The sequence below is a fragment of the Dendrobates tinctorius genome, unplaced genomic scaffold, assembly GCF_039654945.1.
Source record: "Dendrobates tinctorius isolate UK_male_01 unplaced genomic scaffold, ASM3965494v1 ptg000130l, whole genome shotgun sequence".
In the NCBI taxonomy this organism is placed as follows: Eukaryota; Metazoa; Chordata; class Amphibia; order Anura; family Dendrobatidae; genus Dendrobates; species Dendrobates tinctorius.
Window position 1 is genome coordinate 1,688,194 of NW_027361798.1, and position 18,964 is coordinate 1,707,157.

General features: G+C 48.6%; 1 protein-coding gene across 1 annotated transcript in view; it reads right to left on the bottom strand.

The window, feature by feature from the left end:
* LOC141047971 (uncharacterized) overlaps nucleotides 1-15,900 on the bottom strand; it is a 107,420-nt gene extending 91,520 nt beyond the window's left edge. Inside the window, exons 1-2 of the mRNA XM_073543345.1 lie at nucleotides 15,290-15,900; nucleotides 14,982-15,111 (exon numbers count right to left, since the gene is read on the bottom strand). Coding sequence (XP_073399446.1) covers nucleotides 14,982-15,111; nucleotides 15,290-15,529 — 370 coding nt within the window. The 5' untranslated portion in view covers nucleotides 15,530-15,900. The remainder of the gene's footprint in view (nucleotides 1-14,981; nucleotides 15,112-15,289) is intronic.
* Between the last annotated feature and the right edge of the window lie 3,064 nt (nucleotides 15,901-18,964).

Sequence of the window (18,964 nt, forward strand, 5' to 3'; positions counted from 1 at the left end):
ATGTCCGAGCAATGAAGGCCTACAAAATTTTTAAAAGCTTTTTGTCAATTTTAGAGATTACAGAAATGTTTACAGACCATGTAACACTGTAAAGTCTCACACCCACTTGCGAAAGACTCACACGATTCTCGCATGAAAACCTGGCACTGCCACCGGCACTTGGATAGGAGCGTGCAGCTGCATAGAAATACATGTAGCCGCACGCTCCGGTCAAAGTGCCAGCAACAGTGCCAGGTTTTCATGCGAGTCTCTCACAAGTGAGTATGATCCCCTAAGGCGGAGAATTGGATGCCTTCACAATTTTTTAAAGCTTTTTATCAGTTTTAGAGATCAGAGAAAAGTACTCCACACTATGGAATAGTGTATGGCTGAGAAATGTAGCCCAGGAAAATGTGTCAATGATTTTTGGATGTGTTATATAACACAAATAAGGACCTCAAAAGTATAAAATATTTGATGGAAGAAAATATATTCAATTTTTTTTAGTCCCCACAAAAAAAGCTGCAGCTATATATTTGCCAAAGGACTGCAGAAGCCTAATCCCTGTCTGCTGATTGGATTCTGTCACTCTCCCTGCTCCTGCTACTCTCTCTTCCCTACTACTCTAAATGCAGATTGTATGTGATACAAACGATTAGCTTAGATACGGCTCAGCTTCAACACCAGTATCAACACTACAGTCCTCTGATTTGTTGTACTGTGCACACACAGGTCTAGACAAGCACTCTCTCCCTCCAATACAAAGTTCCGCAGAGCTGTGCGATGGCGCCAGTGTGCTGAGCCAGGCGGCGCTTGTCCTTTTATAACCCTTGATGATGTCAGACAGTTAGCCAATCACAGTAATGCCACAACCAAGATGTCTATAGCATTACAGTGACTCACAGGCAATCCCCTCATGCTTGTGGGTTGCGTAACAGGCGCCAAAGATGCAGGGTGGAGATTTGAGTTTTCATTGAGCACCGCTCATTGCTCGCTGATTAACGAGCACATCCGAGCACCTTGATACTCGGTGATAACCAAGTATAACCGAGCACCTTCGCTCATCCGTATTAATGACTCTTGTAGTCTCTCTTGCGTTCTATATCCATAGAAACAACAGCTTCCAATACTGTGCATCTGTGATTGTTCGTCTGTTGTGGCTATATATGATTGGATCTGAGAAAGGTACCTCATGATTGGCCACCAAGATCTATTGCTTGAGGTCATGGTACTCATATATGGATGGCCTATGGAGTTTGGAGATCAGTTGCCTACTGGAGAGGGATACACGTGCTACGGTCACGATATCCGTCATCTGGAGGAACATAGGCTATAACTGCAGACTATACTGGTGGTAGATACCAAAAGCTGTTGGCCAACCTAAAGTTTGGGATCAGTTGGTAGCACCTAGTACGAGGACAGTAGAACTTTCAATCAAGGGTAGGGATCTTGTGGACTGAGGGAGTTGTATTTTAGCCATATACCTGGAGTTGCAGTATGACGTTTGATGGAAAAATAAAAATAATTGCATCATTAACCTGGCTAGGTGATAATTACAACTCACAACCTCAGATTTTCACAAGCCCAATGATGAGCCAGACTGAACCCGGGAACTGTGGGAGGTAAGTTGGGAATTATAAAATTATAAAGTGTAAAAAAAAAACCTTACAGCTAACCTTGAACCCAACTTTGCACCCCGGTATGAGGCGTGACCAGAGCCGGGTTATGCCCCTCCAGGGGAACAGAGGTACAGAATTAGATGCCCACAGGACAATCACAGAATTGAGTTCTGGACTTATGGAGGACTGGGGCACATGTCAAGGAGATGCCCCACGCCAGGAGCAGCTCTTTAAACTATGGTGCCCCAAGGTAAGGGAGCATACCTCTGGGCTATGTCCCTATGTACTGAGGATCCAAGGTTCCAAAGATGTCATTGCTGAGTGCCCCGCCTATTGTGAGTGTTAGAGAAGAGATAGAAGATGAAGGTTCGCCCAGTCCTCCAAGGGTTACGCATATTGGAAGGAGTGCAGCATCTGGAGAAGTCAGTCCATAGAGAGGAATGCCTGCACCCATAGGGCAAAGTGGAGAGACAAGGTTGGCCCACTGTAGAGTGACCGCAGAGGACTGACAGAGGCCTGGAGGAAATGGGACATTGAGAAGAACTTCACCCAATGCAAGATGGAGTAATGACACTGGGTGCCAAGTGATGAGGGATATGGTGTCAGTTGACTGCAGAAATACATCTGCATCACCTGGGTGTCTGAAAGTGACTCGGGTAGAGCCGGTATGCCCCAAGGGAGTTGACAATGACAGCGACTCCAGAGAAAAGGTAGAGATAGGACTCACAGCTAGCACAGCTAGTGCACCGTCAGGTAGATAATGACAACCGTGAATGTAATAGAACATTGCATAGACATTGTATTTAGTCACATTGCTGAGTCATAACACAGTGTATTAGCCCTGCTACTGCACCCTGTCATATAGTGCTCACATGTGTGTGTCTCTCTCTCTCTCTCTCTTTATATATATATATATACGTATATATACACTGCTCAAAAAAATAAAGGGAACACTTAAACAACAGACTATAACTCCAAGCAAATCAAACTTCTGTGAAATCAAACTGTTCACTTAGAAAGCAACAATGATTGACAATCAATTTCACATGCTGTTGTGCAAATGGAATAGACAACAGATGGAAATTATTGGCAATTATCAAGACACCCTCAATAAAGGATTGGTTCTGCAGGTGGGGACTACAGACCACATCTCAGTACCAATGCTTTCTGGCTGATATTTTGGTCACTTTTGAATGTTGGTTGTGCTTTCACACTCATGGTAGCATGAGACAGACTCTACAACCCAGACAAGTGGCTCAGGTAGTGCAGCTCATCCAGGATGGCACATCAATGTGAGCTGTGGCAAGAAGGTTTGCTGTGTCTGTCAGCGTAGCTACCAGGAGACAGGCCAGTACACCAGGAGATGTGGAGGGGGCCGTAGGAGGGCAACAACCCAGCAGCAGGACCGCTACCTACGCCTTTGTGCAAGGAGGAACAGGAGGAGCACTGCCAGAGCCCTGCAAAATGACCTCCAGCAGGCCACAAATGTGCATGTGTCTGCACAAACAGTTAGAAACCGACTCCATGAGGATGGTCTGAGGGCCCAACGTCCACAGATGGGGGTTGTGCTCACAGCCCAACAGCGTTAAGGACGCTTGGCATTTGCCACAGATCACCAGGATTGGCAAATTCACCACTGGCACCCTGTGCTCTTCACAGATGAAAGCAGGTTCACACTGAACACATGTGACAGACATCTGAAGACGCCATGGAGCGCAATCTGCTGCCTGCAACATCCTTCAGGCAGTGGGTCAGTAATGGTGTGGGGTGGCATTTCTTTGGAGGGCCGCACAGCCCTCCATGTGCTCACCAGAGGTAGCCTGACTGCCATTAGGTACCGAGATGAGATCCTCGACCCCTTGTGAGACCATATGCTGGTGCGGTTGGCCCTGGGTTCCTCCTAATGCAGAACAATGCCAGACCTCATGTCGCTGGAGTGTGTCAGCAGTTCCTGCAAGATGAAGGCACTGAAGCTATGGACTGGCCCGCCCGTTCCCCAGACCTGAATCCGATTGAGCACATCTGGGACATCATGTCTCGCACCATCCACCAACATCACGTTGCACCACAGACTGTCCTGGAGTTGGCGGATGCATTAGTCTAGGTCTGGGAGGAGATCCCTCAGGAGACCATCCGCCGCCTCATCAGGAGGCGTTGTTCAGTAGGGAGGTCATATAGGCACGTGGAGGCCACACACACTACTGAGCATCTTTTCCTTGACATGAGGCATTTTCATTGAAGTTGGATCAGCCTGTAATTTGATTTTCCACTTTGATTTTGAGTATCATTCCAAATCCAGACCTCCATGGAATATTCATTTTGATTTACATTGATAATTGCTATGTTTTATTGTTCTTAACGCATTCCGTTATGCAATGAATAAAGATTTGCAACTGGAATATTTCATTAAGAGATATCTAGGATGTGGTATTTTAGTGTTCCCTTTATTTTTTTGAGCAGTGTAGATAAAGGTGTATGTGTGTGTGTGTGTGTGTGTGTATCAAGCCATCTCTAGCTCTCTGTTGACATCAAGTGGACTATTTCTATAACCACATCTTTATTTCCAACTATAACTGATTAGATCTTCATAAACTATGACAAAACTTTAATGCTCTTCACCTAGAGGCGTGATGGCAAAATGAGAGAAGTGAGGTGCTGCTGCAGTATGAGGCTGTGTTCACAGAAGAGTGAGGTGCTGCAGGTGGAGGCTGTGTAGGTAACAGCAGGTTTGCAGGATGCAGTGACAAGACTCAAGACTGGTTGAACTTTGAAAAGCAAACTTTTATAATTAGGGCTATACTAAGCAACCAAAAAGGGGTAACAACAGTTGTCCTCGCAGGGACTCAGTACAACCAAACACTATTTGAAAAGAACACGACTAATCTGGCCGAGGCCGGTTACTATGGGGCCACGGTATGGTCACCTACGAGTCCTCATACTCTATAATGTCACTTATCCGTCCTGACATCCCTCGGCATCTCTGTGGAAGCTGCGTTGCTGATGAAGCTGCTTTGGCGTTTTTGATAAGGCTGCTGTGGAGTCTTTGATGAGGCTGCCTTATAGTCGCAGCCGCTGGGCCCAGCTGATGAAGATTTAGAGTAGTCTTCGGACGTTCCAGCGCCCAGGAGGAGTTGGGGCACAACAGGCCCTGATGGAGTCTTGCGATGAAGTAACCCCGTTGTAACAGCGGGGTTGCACTTGTTAGTGAGTTCAATGGGACTCCTGTCCCCAAGCAGGGTTGTGCCGCAGTCCTCAAGAGTGGCGGTTTACTGGCCACACGCACAGCCTGAGGCTGTGTGCAGAGTGTCTCTATTGACGAGGAACAGGCCCCAACTGCCGACTGCAGCGGGGTGAAGGCGGCTGTGAGCGGTGATAGACAGGGCGCAACCATGGGCTGAAGTGAAACGGCAGCGTCCACGGGTGGCAGCGGGCAGGCCGCAACCGTGGGCTGAAGGGGGATGGCAGCAGCCGGGAGAGGGAGCGGACAGGCCTCAGAGGGCTCAAGCTCAGTGGTAACAGCCGAGGATGACCGGGGGCAGATCGTAACCCGGGATTGGGGTGAAGAGGCAGTCCTCTGTCGGTAAGCTCGGCGCCTCTTTCCTGAGGGCCACTGCATATCTACCCTCTGATGCTGGTCTCTTCTCTCAACTGTCAGTGTCCTTCCTGTTCTCTCACGCCCCCTCCGTCTCCTGCTCCGTGTCTGATGTATCACCAACTGACTCCTCTCCGCGCTCCCTATCCCTTTTATACTCGCCCCTCCCCTTGCTGTCTTGTCACTCTCAACAGTCCACTCTCCTCCTCTGTTCCCTGGGTACTGTTTCCTTAGGAACTCAGTTGGCGGTCCCCTTGGTTCCGGCCCAGACACTCTGTGGGAGTCCTCCTCCCTACACTCTCCCATCCTGTAAGCTCGCCAGTCCTCGAACGAGGGCCTCAGTATACTTGGGCTCGTCTGCGGAGATGTCAGTTTTCGTTGCCATATGAACTGGTCCTGTTTTTATCGTTTGGGGGGTTTGCCGGCTGTTGACTGCTCGGAGCGTCTTAGTTCGACGAGGGTGGAGTCTTCTGGGGTGGTGGCCGGTGGTGGGCTAGCTGGTTCGGGAGGCTAATTGTGTAAGTTGGTTTGTCATTGAGTAGAGAACCCCTGGTTATTGTGGGGAAGTCCTCTTCGTAGTCCGAGTCCCAGAACACGGACAATGGTTCAGAGACCTGAGGAGCAGGTTCAGGTTGTTTCGGGTCAGTGGAAATACAGGGGCATAGCATATTCCGATGCACTATGCGGGTGGGCAGCGTTTCATCTTTCTCGGGTCGTATTTCGTACACAGGTACTTCAGGGTTTATATGGCGTAGGACCCGATAGGGACCCTCTTTCCAGTGTGGCTCTAATTTGTTCTGGGGACGATGGTCTAGTACGAGTACTCGGTCTCCGCTTTGGAGGTCAGGCGGTAGAGATGAACTCTTTCCTGGGTGTTCTAATACTTGAAGTTTGGTATGTACGATTCGATGAAGAGTTTGCAGCCTGTGCTGGTAATTTCGGATCCATGATGATACCCCAGTCCAGGGCTGAGGTTCCTCTGGGTCCAACTCTACCTCCGTGATCCCCTTGCCCTCGCATCCGAACAACAGTGAGTAAGGGGTATAGCCAGTAACTCGATGTACTCGGTTGTTATAGACCCATACTAGTTCAGGGACATATTCGGGCCAACGGGCCTTCTTGTCACTCTCTAGAGTACGCAACATTTGGATTAATATCCGATTAAATCACTCGCAGGCCCCGTTTCCCTGCAGGTGGCATGGCGTGGTCCAGAATTTGTCAATACCATAGAGATGGTGTAGTTCCTCCATTATTTTTCCCAAAAAACATGCTCCTTGATCAGAATGTATCCGTTGAGGGCAGCCGTAAACTTTCTCTATTGACGAGGAACAGGCCCCAACTGCCGACTGCAGCGGGGTGAAGGCGGCTGTGAGCGGTGACAGACAGGCCACAACCACGGGCTGAAGTGAAACGGCAGAGTCCGCGGGTTGCAGCGGGCAGGCCACCACCGCGGGCTGAAGGGGGATGGCAGCAGCCGGGAGAGGGAGCGGACAGGCCACAAAGGGCTCGAGCAGATCGTAACCCGGGATTGGGGTGAAGAGGCAGTGCCCTGTCGGTAGGCTCGGCGCCTCTTTCCTGAGGGCCACTGCGTATCTACCCTCTGCTGCTGGTCTCTTCTCTCAACTGTCAGTGTCCTTCCCATTCTCTCACACCCCCTCCGTCTCCTGCTCCGTGTCTGACGTATCACCAACTGACTCCTCTCCACGCTCCCTGTCCCTTTTATACTCGCCCCTCCCCTTGCTGTCCTGTCACTCTCAACAGTCCACTCGCCTCCTCTGTTCCCTGGGTACTGTTTCCTTAGGAACTCAGATGGCGGTCCCCTTGGTTCCGGCCCGGACACTCTGTGGGGGTCATCCTTCCTACAGCTATGTATAAGGCGACGGTGAAAATGAGAGACGTGAGGGGAAAAATGAGAGATGTGATGCAAAAGGGGACTCATACTGCAAGGGAAGGGCATGATATGACACTGCTTGGGCACTGTATGACACAACCTGGGTGCAAAATGTAACTGCCTGGGCACGGTACGACACTACCTGGGTGCGGTAAGACAGTACCTGAGGAAGGATTGACACTACCTGGGCATATAATCCTTTTCTGGTATGCTTTTCATCTACCCAGCTTTCCCTGTCTTTGACTGTCTATATGAAGTACATATAATCCTTTTCTGGTATGCTTTCTTACCTAGTCTTTACTATCTCTGCTATGCTTTGTTTACCCATCATTTGGTATCCATATGTATCTCACTCCTCTTGTGTTCTCCATGCATATCCGAGTGGTCAGTGTAACCCCTCTTCCCCTTTATGACCTTTGTTTAAAATGAAACACAGAGAAACACAGTATAACCAACGTGTAAAAATACTCTGTTGTAAAAAAAATATATATAACAATAGACAGCAAGTGCTAGTAAAAAGATGATAACAAAACAGGGTATTTAGTTGATACGTTTTTTGCAAAAAATGTATACTAAGCCTCTCTACCAAACGTCAAGGTAACCCATATCAGAGCAGTCCCTAACCGATGTATTTAAAACCTGACCATGTGAATAGTACCTACATGAGCAGGATTCAGAAACTGAACATGTGGTCTGCCAATACACGACCACATCCCCTCTCACAGCTGACCGCTCTTAGCTGCAGATATATTCAGAACCATGTGTCTGATCAAGACGTCGTCTGATCCATGCATCTTCCAAATTACAGATTTCTAATTACAGTACTTTGAATTAGACTAGAATTTGACTGGAATTGACTGTAAGGTAATGGAATAGAAAATCACTACAATGTTTCAGTTTCTTTTCACTTACAGCCCCATATACTCTACGTTTTCCTATTTCCTGTAATCCCTCCACCTACTAAGGAACTAGTCATTTCTCCCTCCATCCTCCCCAGCCATCTCAACTCCTCCTCAGAACTGTTCCTCCACATGCAATCCTTTTTCTCCAGACACACACGGCCACATCATGTCCCATCCTGCTCCCACCTTCTAACGCTCTGTCTGCTATTCCTCATTGCTGGTGACATAACCAAAAATCCTGGCCCTCCTCAACACATTCCCACACTCATTTCTAACACCCTGCCACGATTCTCTACACATTTTCATAATGATGATAACCTCATACCCATTCACCCAGCTACCACTCTATCCTCTCCCCCTACCTGGAGCACTATGAAATGCACGCTCGGTCTGCAACAAGCTATCATTTATCCAAGACCTCTTTACCACCAACAAACTCTCCTTCCTTGACATCACTGAAACCTGGCTCATCCCCTCTGACTCCGCCTCTCCAGCTCCACTTTATTATGGCAGATTCAATCTCTCTCGCACCCCTCGCCTCAGCAACAAATGTGGTGGAGAAATTGGCTTGCTCCTCTCCGATACCTGCTCCTTTACCCCAATTCCACCCTCCACTACTCTTCCCCCTTTTGAGGTGCACTCTGTCTGCATCTACTTCCCCTCCAACCTCCAGTTGGCTGTCATCTACCGCCCCCCAGAACTAGCCATCTCCACCTTTCTCATCCACTTCACCACCTGGCTACTTAATCTCCTTTCTACTGACATCCCCACTGTCATCACGGGTGACTTCAACATCCCCATTGACGCTTCCACCCCGGCTACCTCTAAACTTTTAGCGATCACTGCCTCCTTTGGCCTCACTCAATGGTCCTCCACTGCCACTCACAAAGATGGTCACATGCTGAACCTTATCTTCACCCACCCCTGTTCCCTTACTAATCTCACTAACCCCTCCCCTGTCTGACCACAACCTACTGACATTCTCTTCCCTTTCCTCTCCTAGTGCGCAGCCCCCACTCCACAAACTCACTAACCCTCGCAGAAATCTCAAACACCTCAATTTACACCCACTCTCGAGTCCCTTCTCCCTCTTACAGACATAGCTTCCCTTCATGACGCAGATGCTGCTGCCACTTTTTATAGCACAACAATAACAGCAACACTTGATTCGGCCACCCCCCCTCATGCACAGCAAAACTCATACAATCAACAGGCAGCCCTGGCTGACCAGCCTGACCAAAGAACTGAGTCGGGCTTCCAGGGCCGCTGAGCGGAGATGGAAGAGAACCCGTTTTACCGAGCACTTCAACGCATACAAGCAGTCCCTCACCAGCTTCAAGTCCACGCTCACTGCTGCAAAACAAACTTACTTCTCATCTCTCATATCCTCCCTGTCTCACAACCCTAAACAGCTTTTCAACACTTTCATTTCTCTACTCCATCACCCAGCACCTCCTCCCCCTAATCTCATTTCTGCTGAGGACATTGCCTCTTTCTTTAAGCAGAAGATTCATACAATCAGAGAAAGCTTTGGCCCATAGCCCCTAATGCCCCTCTTAGCTGCTTAGCCCTGTTCCTCCAAAACCAGCTTCTCCACCATGACAGAAGATCAGCTCTCCACCCTCCGGTCAAGATCACATCTCACCACTTGCTTGCTTGACCCACTCCCGTCCCACCTCATTCCTAACCTCATCACAGTCTTCATCCCAATCCTAACAAACCTTGTCAACCTCTCACTTACAAATGGTGTCTTCCCCTCATCCTTCAAACATGCCTTGATCACATCCATCCTCAAAAAGTCCTCCCTCGACCCATTCTCTGTGTCTAGCTATTACCCAATATCTCTTCTCCCTTATGCCTCAAAACTACTGGAACAGTATGTATATCTTGAACTGACCTCCCACTTCTCCTCCTGCTCCCTCTTTGACCGGTTACAATCAGGCTTCCGACCGCATCACTCAACTGAAACTGCCCTAACTAAAGTCACCAACGACCTACAAACAGCCATGAGCAAGCGACACTACTCTGTCCTCCTTCTCTTGGACCTGTCATCTGCCTTTGACACTGTTGGACCATGCCCTCCTGCTACAGATTCTCTCATCTCTTGGCATTACTGACTTGGCCCTCTCCTGGATCTCGTCATATCTAACAGACCGAACATTCAGTGTCTCCCTCTCCCACACCACCTCCTCACCTCGCACCTTGTCTGTCGGTGTTCCTCAAGGCTCAGTTCTAGGACCCCTATTTTTCTCCATCTACACCTTCGGCCTGGGACAGCTCATAGAATCCCACGGTTTGCAGTATCATCTCTACGCCGATGACACGCAGATCTACCTATCTGGACCTGACCTCACCTGCTTAATGACCAAAATACCACAATGTCTGTCCGCTATTTCAGCTTTCTTTTTTCTGCTCGCTTTCTAAAACTGAACATGGATAAAACAGAATTCATCATCTTTCCCCCATCTCACCCTACCCTTCCGCCAGACCTATCCATCAATGTCAATGGGTGCTCACTTTCCCCAGTCCCGCATGCTCGGTGCCTCGGTGTGATCCTCGACTCTGCCCTCTCTTTCAAGCCACATATCCAAGCCCTTGCCTCCTCCTTATTTCCCGGATCTGTATATTCCTTGACCATAAAACCAGAAAAACACTAGTGCATGCCCTTATCATCTCCCGCTTCGACTACTGCAACCTCCTACTCTCTGGCCTCCTTTCTAGCGCCCTGGCACCACTCCAATCCATCCTACACTCTGCTGCCTGACTAATCCACCTGTCTCCGCATTATTCCCTAGCCTTTCCTCTATGCCAAGCCCTTCACTGGCTTCCTTTTTCCCAGAGGCTCCAGTTCAAAGCCCTAACCATGACATACAAAGCCATCCACAAGCTGTCTCCATACATCTGTGACATGGTCTCCCAGTACTTACCTACACGCAACCTTCGATCCTCTCAAGATCTCCTTCTCTACTCACCTCTTATCTCTTCTTCCCACAACCGCATACAAGACTTCTCCCGTGCTTCCCCCATACTCTGGAACTCTCTACACCAATACATCAGACTCTCCCCTACCAAGGAAGGCTTCAAAAAGAACCTGAAGACCCACCTCTTCTGACAAGCCTACAACCTGCAGTGATACTCAGTCTACTGAACTGCCGCATGACCAGCTCTACCCTCTCTTAGTGTACCCTCACCTATCCCCTGTAGACTGTGAGCCCTCGCAGGCAGGGTCCTCTCTCCTTCTGTACTTGTGTGTGCCTTGTTTTGCTCATGTTTATTGTACTTGTCTTTATTTGCCCCTTTTACATGTTAGGCGCAGTATGACAGTTCCTGAGGAAGGCATGATACTACCTGAGCACTATACAACACTACCTGGGCACAGTACGACACTACCTGGGCACAGTACGCAACCATCTGGGCACAGTACGACACCACCTGGGCACAGTACGACACCACCTGGGCACAGTATAGCACTACCTGGGTGAAATATGAAACTATCAGGCACGTACGACACTACCTGGATGCACTACCTGGACACGGTGCGACACTACCTTGGCACGATACTACACTACCTCGGCATGATACTGCACTACCTGGGCACGAGGCACAATACTACACTAAATGGGTGTAGTGTGACACTACCCGGGCACAGTACAACACTACCTGGGCACAGTCTGACACTACCTGTGTTAGGGACGGCAGAACGCACCAAATATAAATAATAGGAGGTGCGTTCGCCGCCCGGGGTCCACCGTGCGGTAGATGTCAGAACCGCTGCTGGGTAATGGCAGACACGCTAGGAGGCGGAGTACTGCGCTCGGTCTAGCGTCACCCGAGGTGCTAGGACAGCCTCTGTTTAAGGCATAGAGACGCCCTAGAATAAATAAGGCGTAGACGCCGGGCCTGTTAACGTCACAGGACCAGCGTATGGCGTCGCAGCCGCAAACGCCAAGAGGTGCTGCTGACTGCTGCACGGCAGTAACTGAAGCCGCTTAGCGACAGTGCCGGGGAGCCGGTCACCGTCGGACGCTAGCCTAAGGTGCGGTGAGCACAGTGGCGCATAGCTAGCCACTACCTGGCGCTGACTAAAACATACACTCTGCCCACATTTGTAATATCAGAGGGTAGGGGTTTCCAATGAGTCAGTCACCAGACACATGCATCCGTCACCATTCATACATAGCAGATAAAGTCTACACTAGCGCATGGCCGAGCCACAATGCGGGCTTTTTATAGCCATGCGCTTCCGGGACCTTCCAGTCCTCTGAGAAGGACCAATCAGATCCGAGACAGGACCTGAGCATGTGACCCCTGCTCTCCACTGAGAAGTCGTCTTGTGGACATGCCCGGTAGCACGGCGAGAGGACTTAGCCTCTGGAGCGATTCCCTGCAAAGCAGGTTGCGGTACCATTGCTGGACCAGAGGTGGTAGCAACATCCAGACCCAGAGAGCGGGTCTGAGCAGGACGCCTGGATCGCCGAGATTGCTGTGCAGGTCCCTGAGGGGAATGGGAGACCGCTGGATGTTCAGCTCTGGATTCCTGTTGTGCAGTCTCAGAAATCCGACGCCTAACAACCTGGGTGCAGTACGACACTACTAGGCACAATACAACACTACCTGGTCGCTGTATGACACTACCTGGGTGCAGTACAACACTATCTGGGCACAGTACAGTGCTACCTTGGTGTAGTAGAACACCACCTGGGCATAGTACGATACTACCTGGGTGCAGTATGATACAATCTGGGCACAGTACGACACTACCTGGGTGTGGTACTGGGAGGGAGGGTCAGGGCCATAGTCATGACCGCGGACACCAGAGCATCTGTGCCTTGGCCTCCCTTCACACGAAAACAATGTCCATTAGTCAGCATACTGTACCTATGACTTCAGGTCCAGCATCATCCGGATCCCATCTGCACCACTGAAGGGTGTCTGCAAATGTTTTCGAATGAACTGACTCACAGTCTATTTCAACTAGGACAACTTTACTGTATTCATTTATCAGCACATCCAAGTATTTCACAGCATTAATCACATGTTCCACATTACACATCTCTTCCTCTTTCCCTGTACTTCTTTCACTCTCAGACAGCACATTCCCAGGTTGGACCGCCTTATACAGTTCCTCAGCATCCTCCCTGTTTAGCTCTACGATGGTTAGACACTCCTCTGCCTGTTTCGCCCCTGACATAGGATCATCTGTTCCCAAAGTCAGTTGCCACATGGCGATTGACCTGCCCTTCTGTACTGTTTCCTGTGGTGACACAGCATTCTCCCGGTCCAAACTTTCTGCATTTGGAAGTTCTCTCAGCCATTTCGCCCCAGTTCTGAGCGAATCAGCCCATGCTATAAGTTGCTACATAATGGAGTCACCTGCGTCCCCGTGTTGCCACTTTCTGCCTCAAGCTTCTGTTCCAAGCCTGCGGTTATCCTCCTCTGTTCTGTCCTGTAGCTATGGATGGCTGGGCTTCTCCCTTGATCGTTGCGTGGTCACTGCTACGATTCTGAACACTTAAATCTGTGCTATAATTCTGGGCACTTAAGCCCGTGCAGGCGGTATGGGCACCATGGCCCATCTGACTCCTATGAGGAAGTTCTCCCTCTCTTAGTTGCAGCTGACCCCTCCTACATTTAACTGCTTCCTAACTGGTTTCACTATCCTACATTACATATCCTATAACATCCCATCTTGTGGCCAAAAATGGGTACTACGCTTTCCCTAATAAAACTGTGGAAATATTAGCATTAGATACAATACACAGTATTAAGCAACACTATTTACATAGCAGCCATATAGATTAATTACAACAGTATCAACACAAAGGAAGGGAGTGGGGTATTACACGGTCCCTGTACACCCCCTTACAGTACGACACTACCTGGGTGTGGTACAACACTATGTTGGCACTGTATGACACTTCCTGGGCACATTACAACACTACCTGGGTGTAGTACGACACTACCCGGGCACTGTATGACAGTACCTGGGCACAGTATGACACTACCTGGGCACAATATGACACTACCTGGGCACAGTATGACACTACCTGGGTGCATTATGACACTACCTGGGTGCAGTACGACACTACCTGGGTGCAATATGAAACTACCAGGCACAGTGCGACACTACCTGGATGTTGTACGATACTCCCCGGAGGCTTAACGACTCAACCTGGGCACAGTACGACGCTACCTGGGCACAGTACGACACTACCTGGGAGCAGTACAACACTATCTGGGTGCAATATGAAACTACCAGGCATAGTACGACACTACCTGAGCACGGTGCGACACTACCTGGGAACGGTGCGACAACTACCTGGGCACGGTGCGACACTACTTGGGCATGAGGCACGATACTACACTACCTGGGCACAGTACAACACTACCTGGGTGTTGTACGATACTCCCCGGAGGCTTAACGACTCAACCTGGGCACAGTACGACGCTACCTGGGAGCAGTACAACACTATCTGGGTGCAATATGAAACTACCAGGCATAGTACAACACTACCTGGGCACGGTGCGACAACTACCTGGGCACGGTGCGACACTACTTGGGCATGAAGCACAATACTACACTACCTGGGCACAGTACAACACTACCTGGGTGCAGTATAACACTACCCGGGCACAGTACAACACTAACTGTGCACAGTCTGATACTACCTGGGTGCAGTATGACACTACTAGGCATGATACAACACTACCTGGTCAATGTATGACACTATATGCGTGCAGGACAACTCTATCTGGGCACAGTATGACACTACCTGGGCATGGTACGACACTATCTGGGTGTGTTATGACACTATGTTGGCACTGTATGACACTACCTGGGCATAGTATGATACAATCTGGGCATGGTATGATACTATCTGAGTGCTGTATGATGCTACCTGGGCGCTACAGTGAGACTTGTCAGCCGGAGCTCAGCAATAATGGACCCCATCACTCCTTTTATAGTCTATAAACTGAAGCTCCAGATATAAACTCACCTCCCAGGGGGCTGTGGGCGCTCTGCCCCGGGGGGCTGTGGGCGCTCTGCCCCAGGGGGCTGTGGGCGCTCTGCCCCGGGGGGCTGTGGGCGCTCTGCTCAGGCCGGCCAGTACTGTGTACATCGGATACCTGTGAGATATAGCAAAGAAGTGAAGGCAATAAAGGGGATCAGCACAATCCGATAATCTGGCATCTGTGAGAGAGCCGAGGTCTGGGGAGGAATAAGGGGGGACGCCGGCTCCATATAAAAAACGCGCCTCCCCCCCCCCGAATATTGTAGATTAAACCACAATAGTATTCTTCTCACCTTCCCATCTGTAGAAGGCTCAGTGATCGCCATCTTCAGGGATCCTCCACCCCACGTGCTGGGCCGGCCACTAGGCTGAATGACCGCGTCCCGGATGCCATGGTGCGGCCCCAGCTCAGCCCCCGCAGTTCTATGAGATCCTGTGGGATCCCCTGTGATGATTGATCCCAGACCAGCAATTAGGGGATCAGAGAGGAGGAGGACGAGCAGCAGAGGTGACGTTCTGCAGGGAGGACTCATCCTGGAATCAGGAGGTCATCGAATCCATCTAAAATGTAAAGTGCTGCGGAACATGTTGGCTCTATAGAAATAAAATTATTATTAATCCATAACATGGGAGAGCAGATCACAGGGCGGAATCCTGCAGGATCCGGTGCTGACAATGAGGAGGGGCCCCAGGTGACACATCCAGGTACAGGGGCCCCAGAGACAGCAAACAGCACTGAATGCAATCAATGGGGGAGCACTGACCGGTCAGAGGCGTCCAGAGATCCAGCAGGGACTGAGCTCATCCAGTGCACAGACTGGGAGGACCCAGCGCCGGGGCCCCGGAGCACAATCCGGACACGTCCTCTCCTGGGAGCTCTCCCACAGCTTCTTCCCAGGGAATAATCCCTCAGGGCGAGGGGGAGGGCGGCCGACGATCCCAACCACAGGATGAGAGGGGGAACGGGAGAGGAAGGGGGAACGTACATAGTGTACGAGAGCGGATATTAATGATAACGCTGCTGTTACATAGGACTGCAGGTCACATCTACATCATTATCTGTACTCAAAGAGTTATCACTGTGTTATCTGTGGTGTTACATAGGACTGCAGATGTCATCTGTTACATTATCTGTACTCAGGGAGTTATCACTGTGTTATCGGTGGTGTTACATAGGACTGCATGTGACATCTACTACATTATCTGTACTCAGATAGTTATCCCTGTGATATCTGTAGGGGTACATAGGACTGCAGGTGACATCTACTACATTAACTGTACGCAGAGAGAGAGATCACTGTGTTATCTGTGGTGTTACATAGGACTGCATGTGACATCTACTACATTATCTGTACTCAGATAGTTATCCCTGTGATATCTGTAGGGGTACATAGGACTGCAGGTGACATCTACTACATTAACTGTACGCAGAGAGAGAGATCACTGTGTTATCTGTGGTGTTACATAGGATCACAGGTGACATCTAATACATTACCTGTACTCAGAGAGTTATCACTGTGTTATCTGTGGTGTTACATAGGACTGCAGGTGACATCTACTACATTAACTGTACTCAGAGAGTTATCACTGTGTTATCTGTGGTGTTACATAGGACTGCAGATGTCATCTGTTACATTATCTGTACTCAGGGAGTTATCACTCTGTTATCGGTGGTGTTACATAGGACTGCAGGTGACATCTACTACATTATCTGTACTCAGATAGTTATCACTGTGATATCTGTAGGGGTACATAGGACTGCAGGTGACATCTACTACATTAACTGTACGCAGAGAGAGAGATCACTGTGTTATATGTGGTGTTACATAGGATCGCAGGTGACATCTAATACATTACCTGTACTCAGAGAGTTATCACTGTGTTATCTGTGGTGTTACATAGGACTGCAGATGTCATCTGTTACATTATCTGTACTCAGGGAGTTATCACTCTGTTATCGGTGGTGTTACATAGGACTGCAGGTGACATCTACTACCTTATCTGTACTCAGAGCGTTATCACTGTGTTATCTGTGGTGTTACATAGGACTGCAGGTGACATCTACTACCTTATCTGTACTCAGAGCGTTATCACTGTTATCTGTGGTATTACATAGGACTGCAGGTGACATCTAATTCATTACCTGTACTCAGAGAGTTATCACTGTTATCTGTGGTGTTACATAGGACTGCAGGTGACATCTACTACATTATCTGTACTCAGAGAGTTATCACTGTGTTATCTGTGGTGTTACATAGGATCGCAGGTGACATCTAATACATTACCTGTACTCAGAGAGTTATCACTGTGTTATCTGTGGTGTTACATAGGACTGCAGATGTCATCTGTTACATTATCTGTACTCAGGGAGTTATCACTCTGTTATCGGTGGTGTTACATAGGACTGCAGGTGACATCTACTACCTTATCTGTACTCAGAGCGTTATCACTGTGTTATCTGTGGTGTTACATAGGACTGCAGGTGACATCTACTACCTTATCTGTACTCAGAGCGTTATCACTGTTATCTGTGGTATTACATAGGACTGCAGGTGACATCTAATTCATTACCTGTACTCAGAGAGTTATCACTGTTATCTGTGGTGTTACATAGGACTGCAGGTGACATGTAATTCATTACCTGTACTCAGAGAGTTATCACTGTGTTATCTGTGGTGTTACATAGGACTGCAGGTGACATCTACTACCTTATCTGTACTCAGAGCGTTATCACTGTGTTATCTGTGGTGTTACATAGGACTGCAGGTGACATCTACTACCTTATCTGTACTCAGAGCGTTATCACTGTTATCTGTGGTATTACATAGGACTGCAGGTGACATCTAATTCATTACCTGTACTCAGAGAGTTATCACTGTGTTATCTGTGGTGTTACATAGGACTGCAGGTGACATCTAATTCATTACCTGTACTCAGAGAGTTATCACTGTGTTATCTGTGGTATTACATAGGACTGCAGGTGACATCTAATTCATTACCTGTACTCAGAGAGTTATCACTGTTATCTGTGGTGTTACATAGGATCGCAGGTGACATCTAATTCATTACCTGTACTCAGAGAGTTATCACTGTGATATCTGTAGGGGTACATAGGACTGCAGGTGACATCTACTACATTATCTGTACTCAGAGAGTTATCACTGTGTTATCTGTGGTGTTACATAGGATCGCAGGTGACATCTAATACATTACCTGTACTCAGAGAGTTATCACTGTGTTATCTGTGGTGTTACATAGGACTGCAGATGTCATCTGTTACATTATCTGTACTCAGGGAGTTATCACTCTGTTATCGGTGGTGTTACATAGGACTGCAGGTGACATCTACTACCTTATCTGTACTCAGAGCGTTATCACTGTGTTATCTGTGGTGTTACATAGGACTGCAGGTGACATCTACTACCTTATCTGTACTCAGAGCGTTATCACTGTTATCTGTGGTATTACATAGGACTGCAGGTGACATCTAATTCATTACCTGTACTCAGAGAGTTATCACTGTTATCTGTGGTGTTACATAGGACTGCAGGTGACATGTAATTCATTACCTGTACTCAGAGAGTTATCACTGTGTTATCTGTGGTGTTACATAGGACTGCAGGTGACATCTACTACCTTATCTGTACTCAGAGCGTTATCACTGTGTTATCTGTGGTGTTACATAGGACTGCAGGTGACATCTACTACCTTATCTGTACTCAGAGCGTTATCACTGTTATCTGTGGTATTACATAGGACTGCAGGTGACATCTAATTCATTACCTGTACTCAGAGAGTTATCACTGTGTTATCTGTGGTGTTACATAGGACTGCAGGTGACATCTACTACCTTATCTGTACTCAGAGCGTTATCACTGTGTTATCTGTGGTGTTACATAGGACTGCAGGTGACATCTACTACCTTATCTGTACTCAGAGCGTTATCACTGTTATCTGTGGTGTTACAT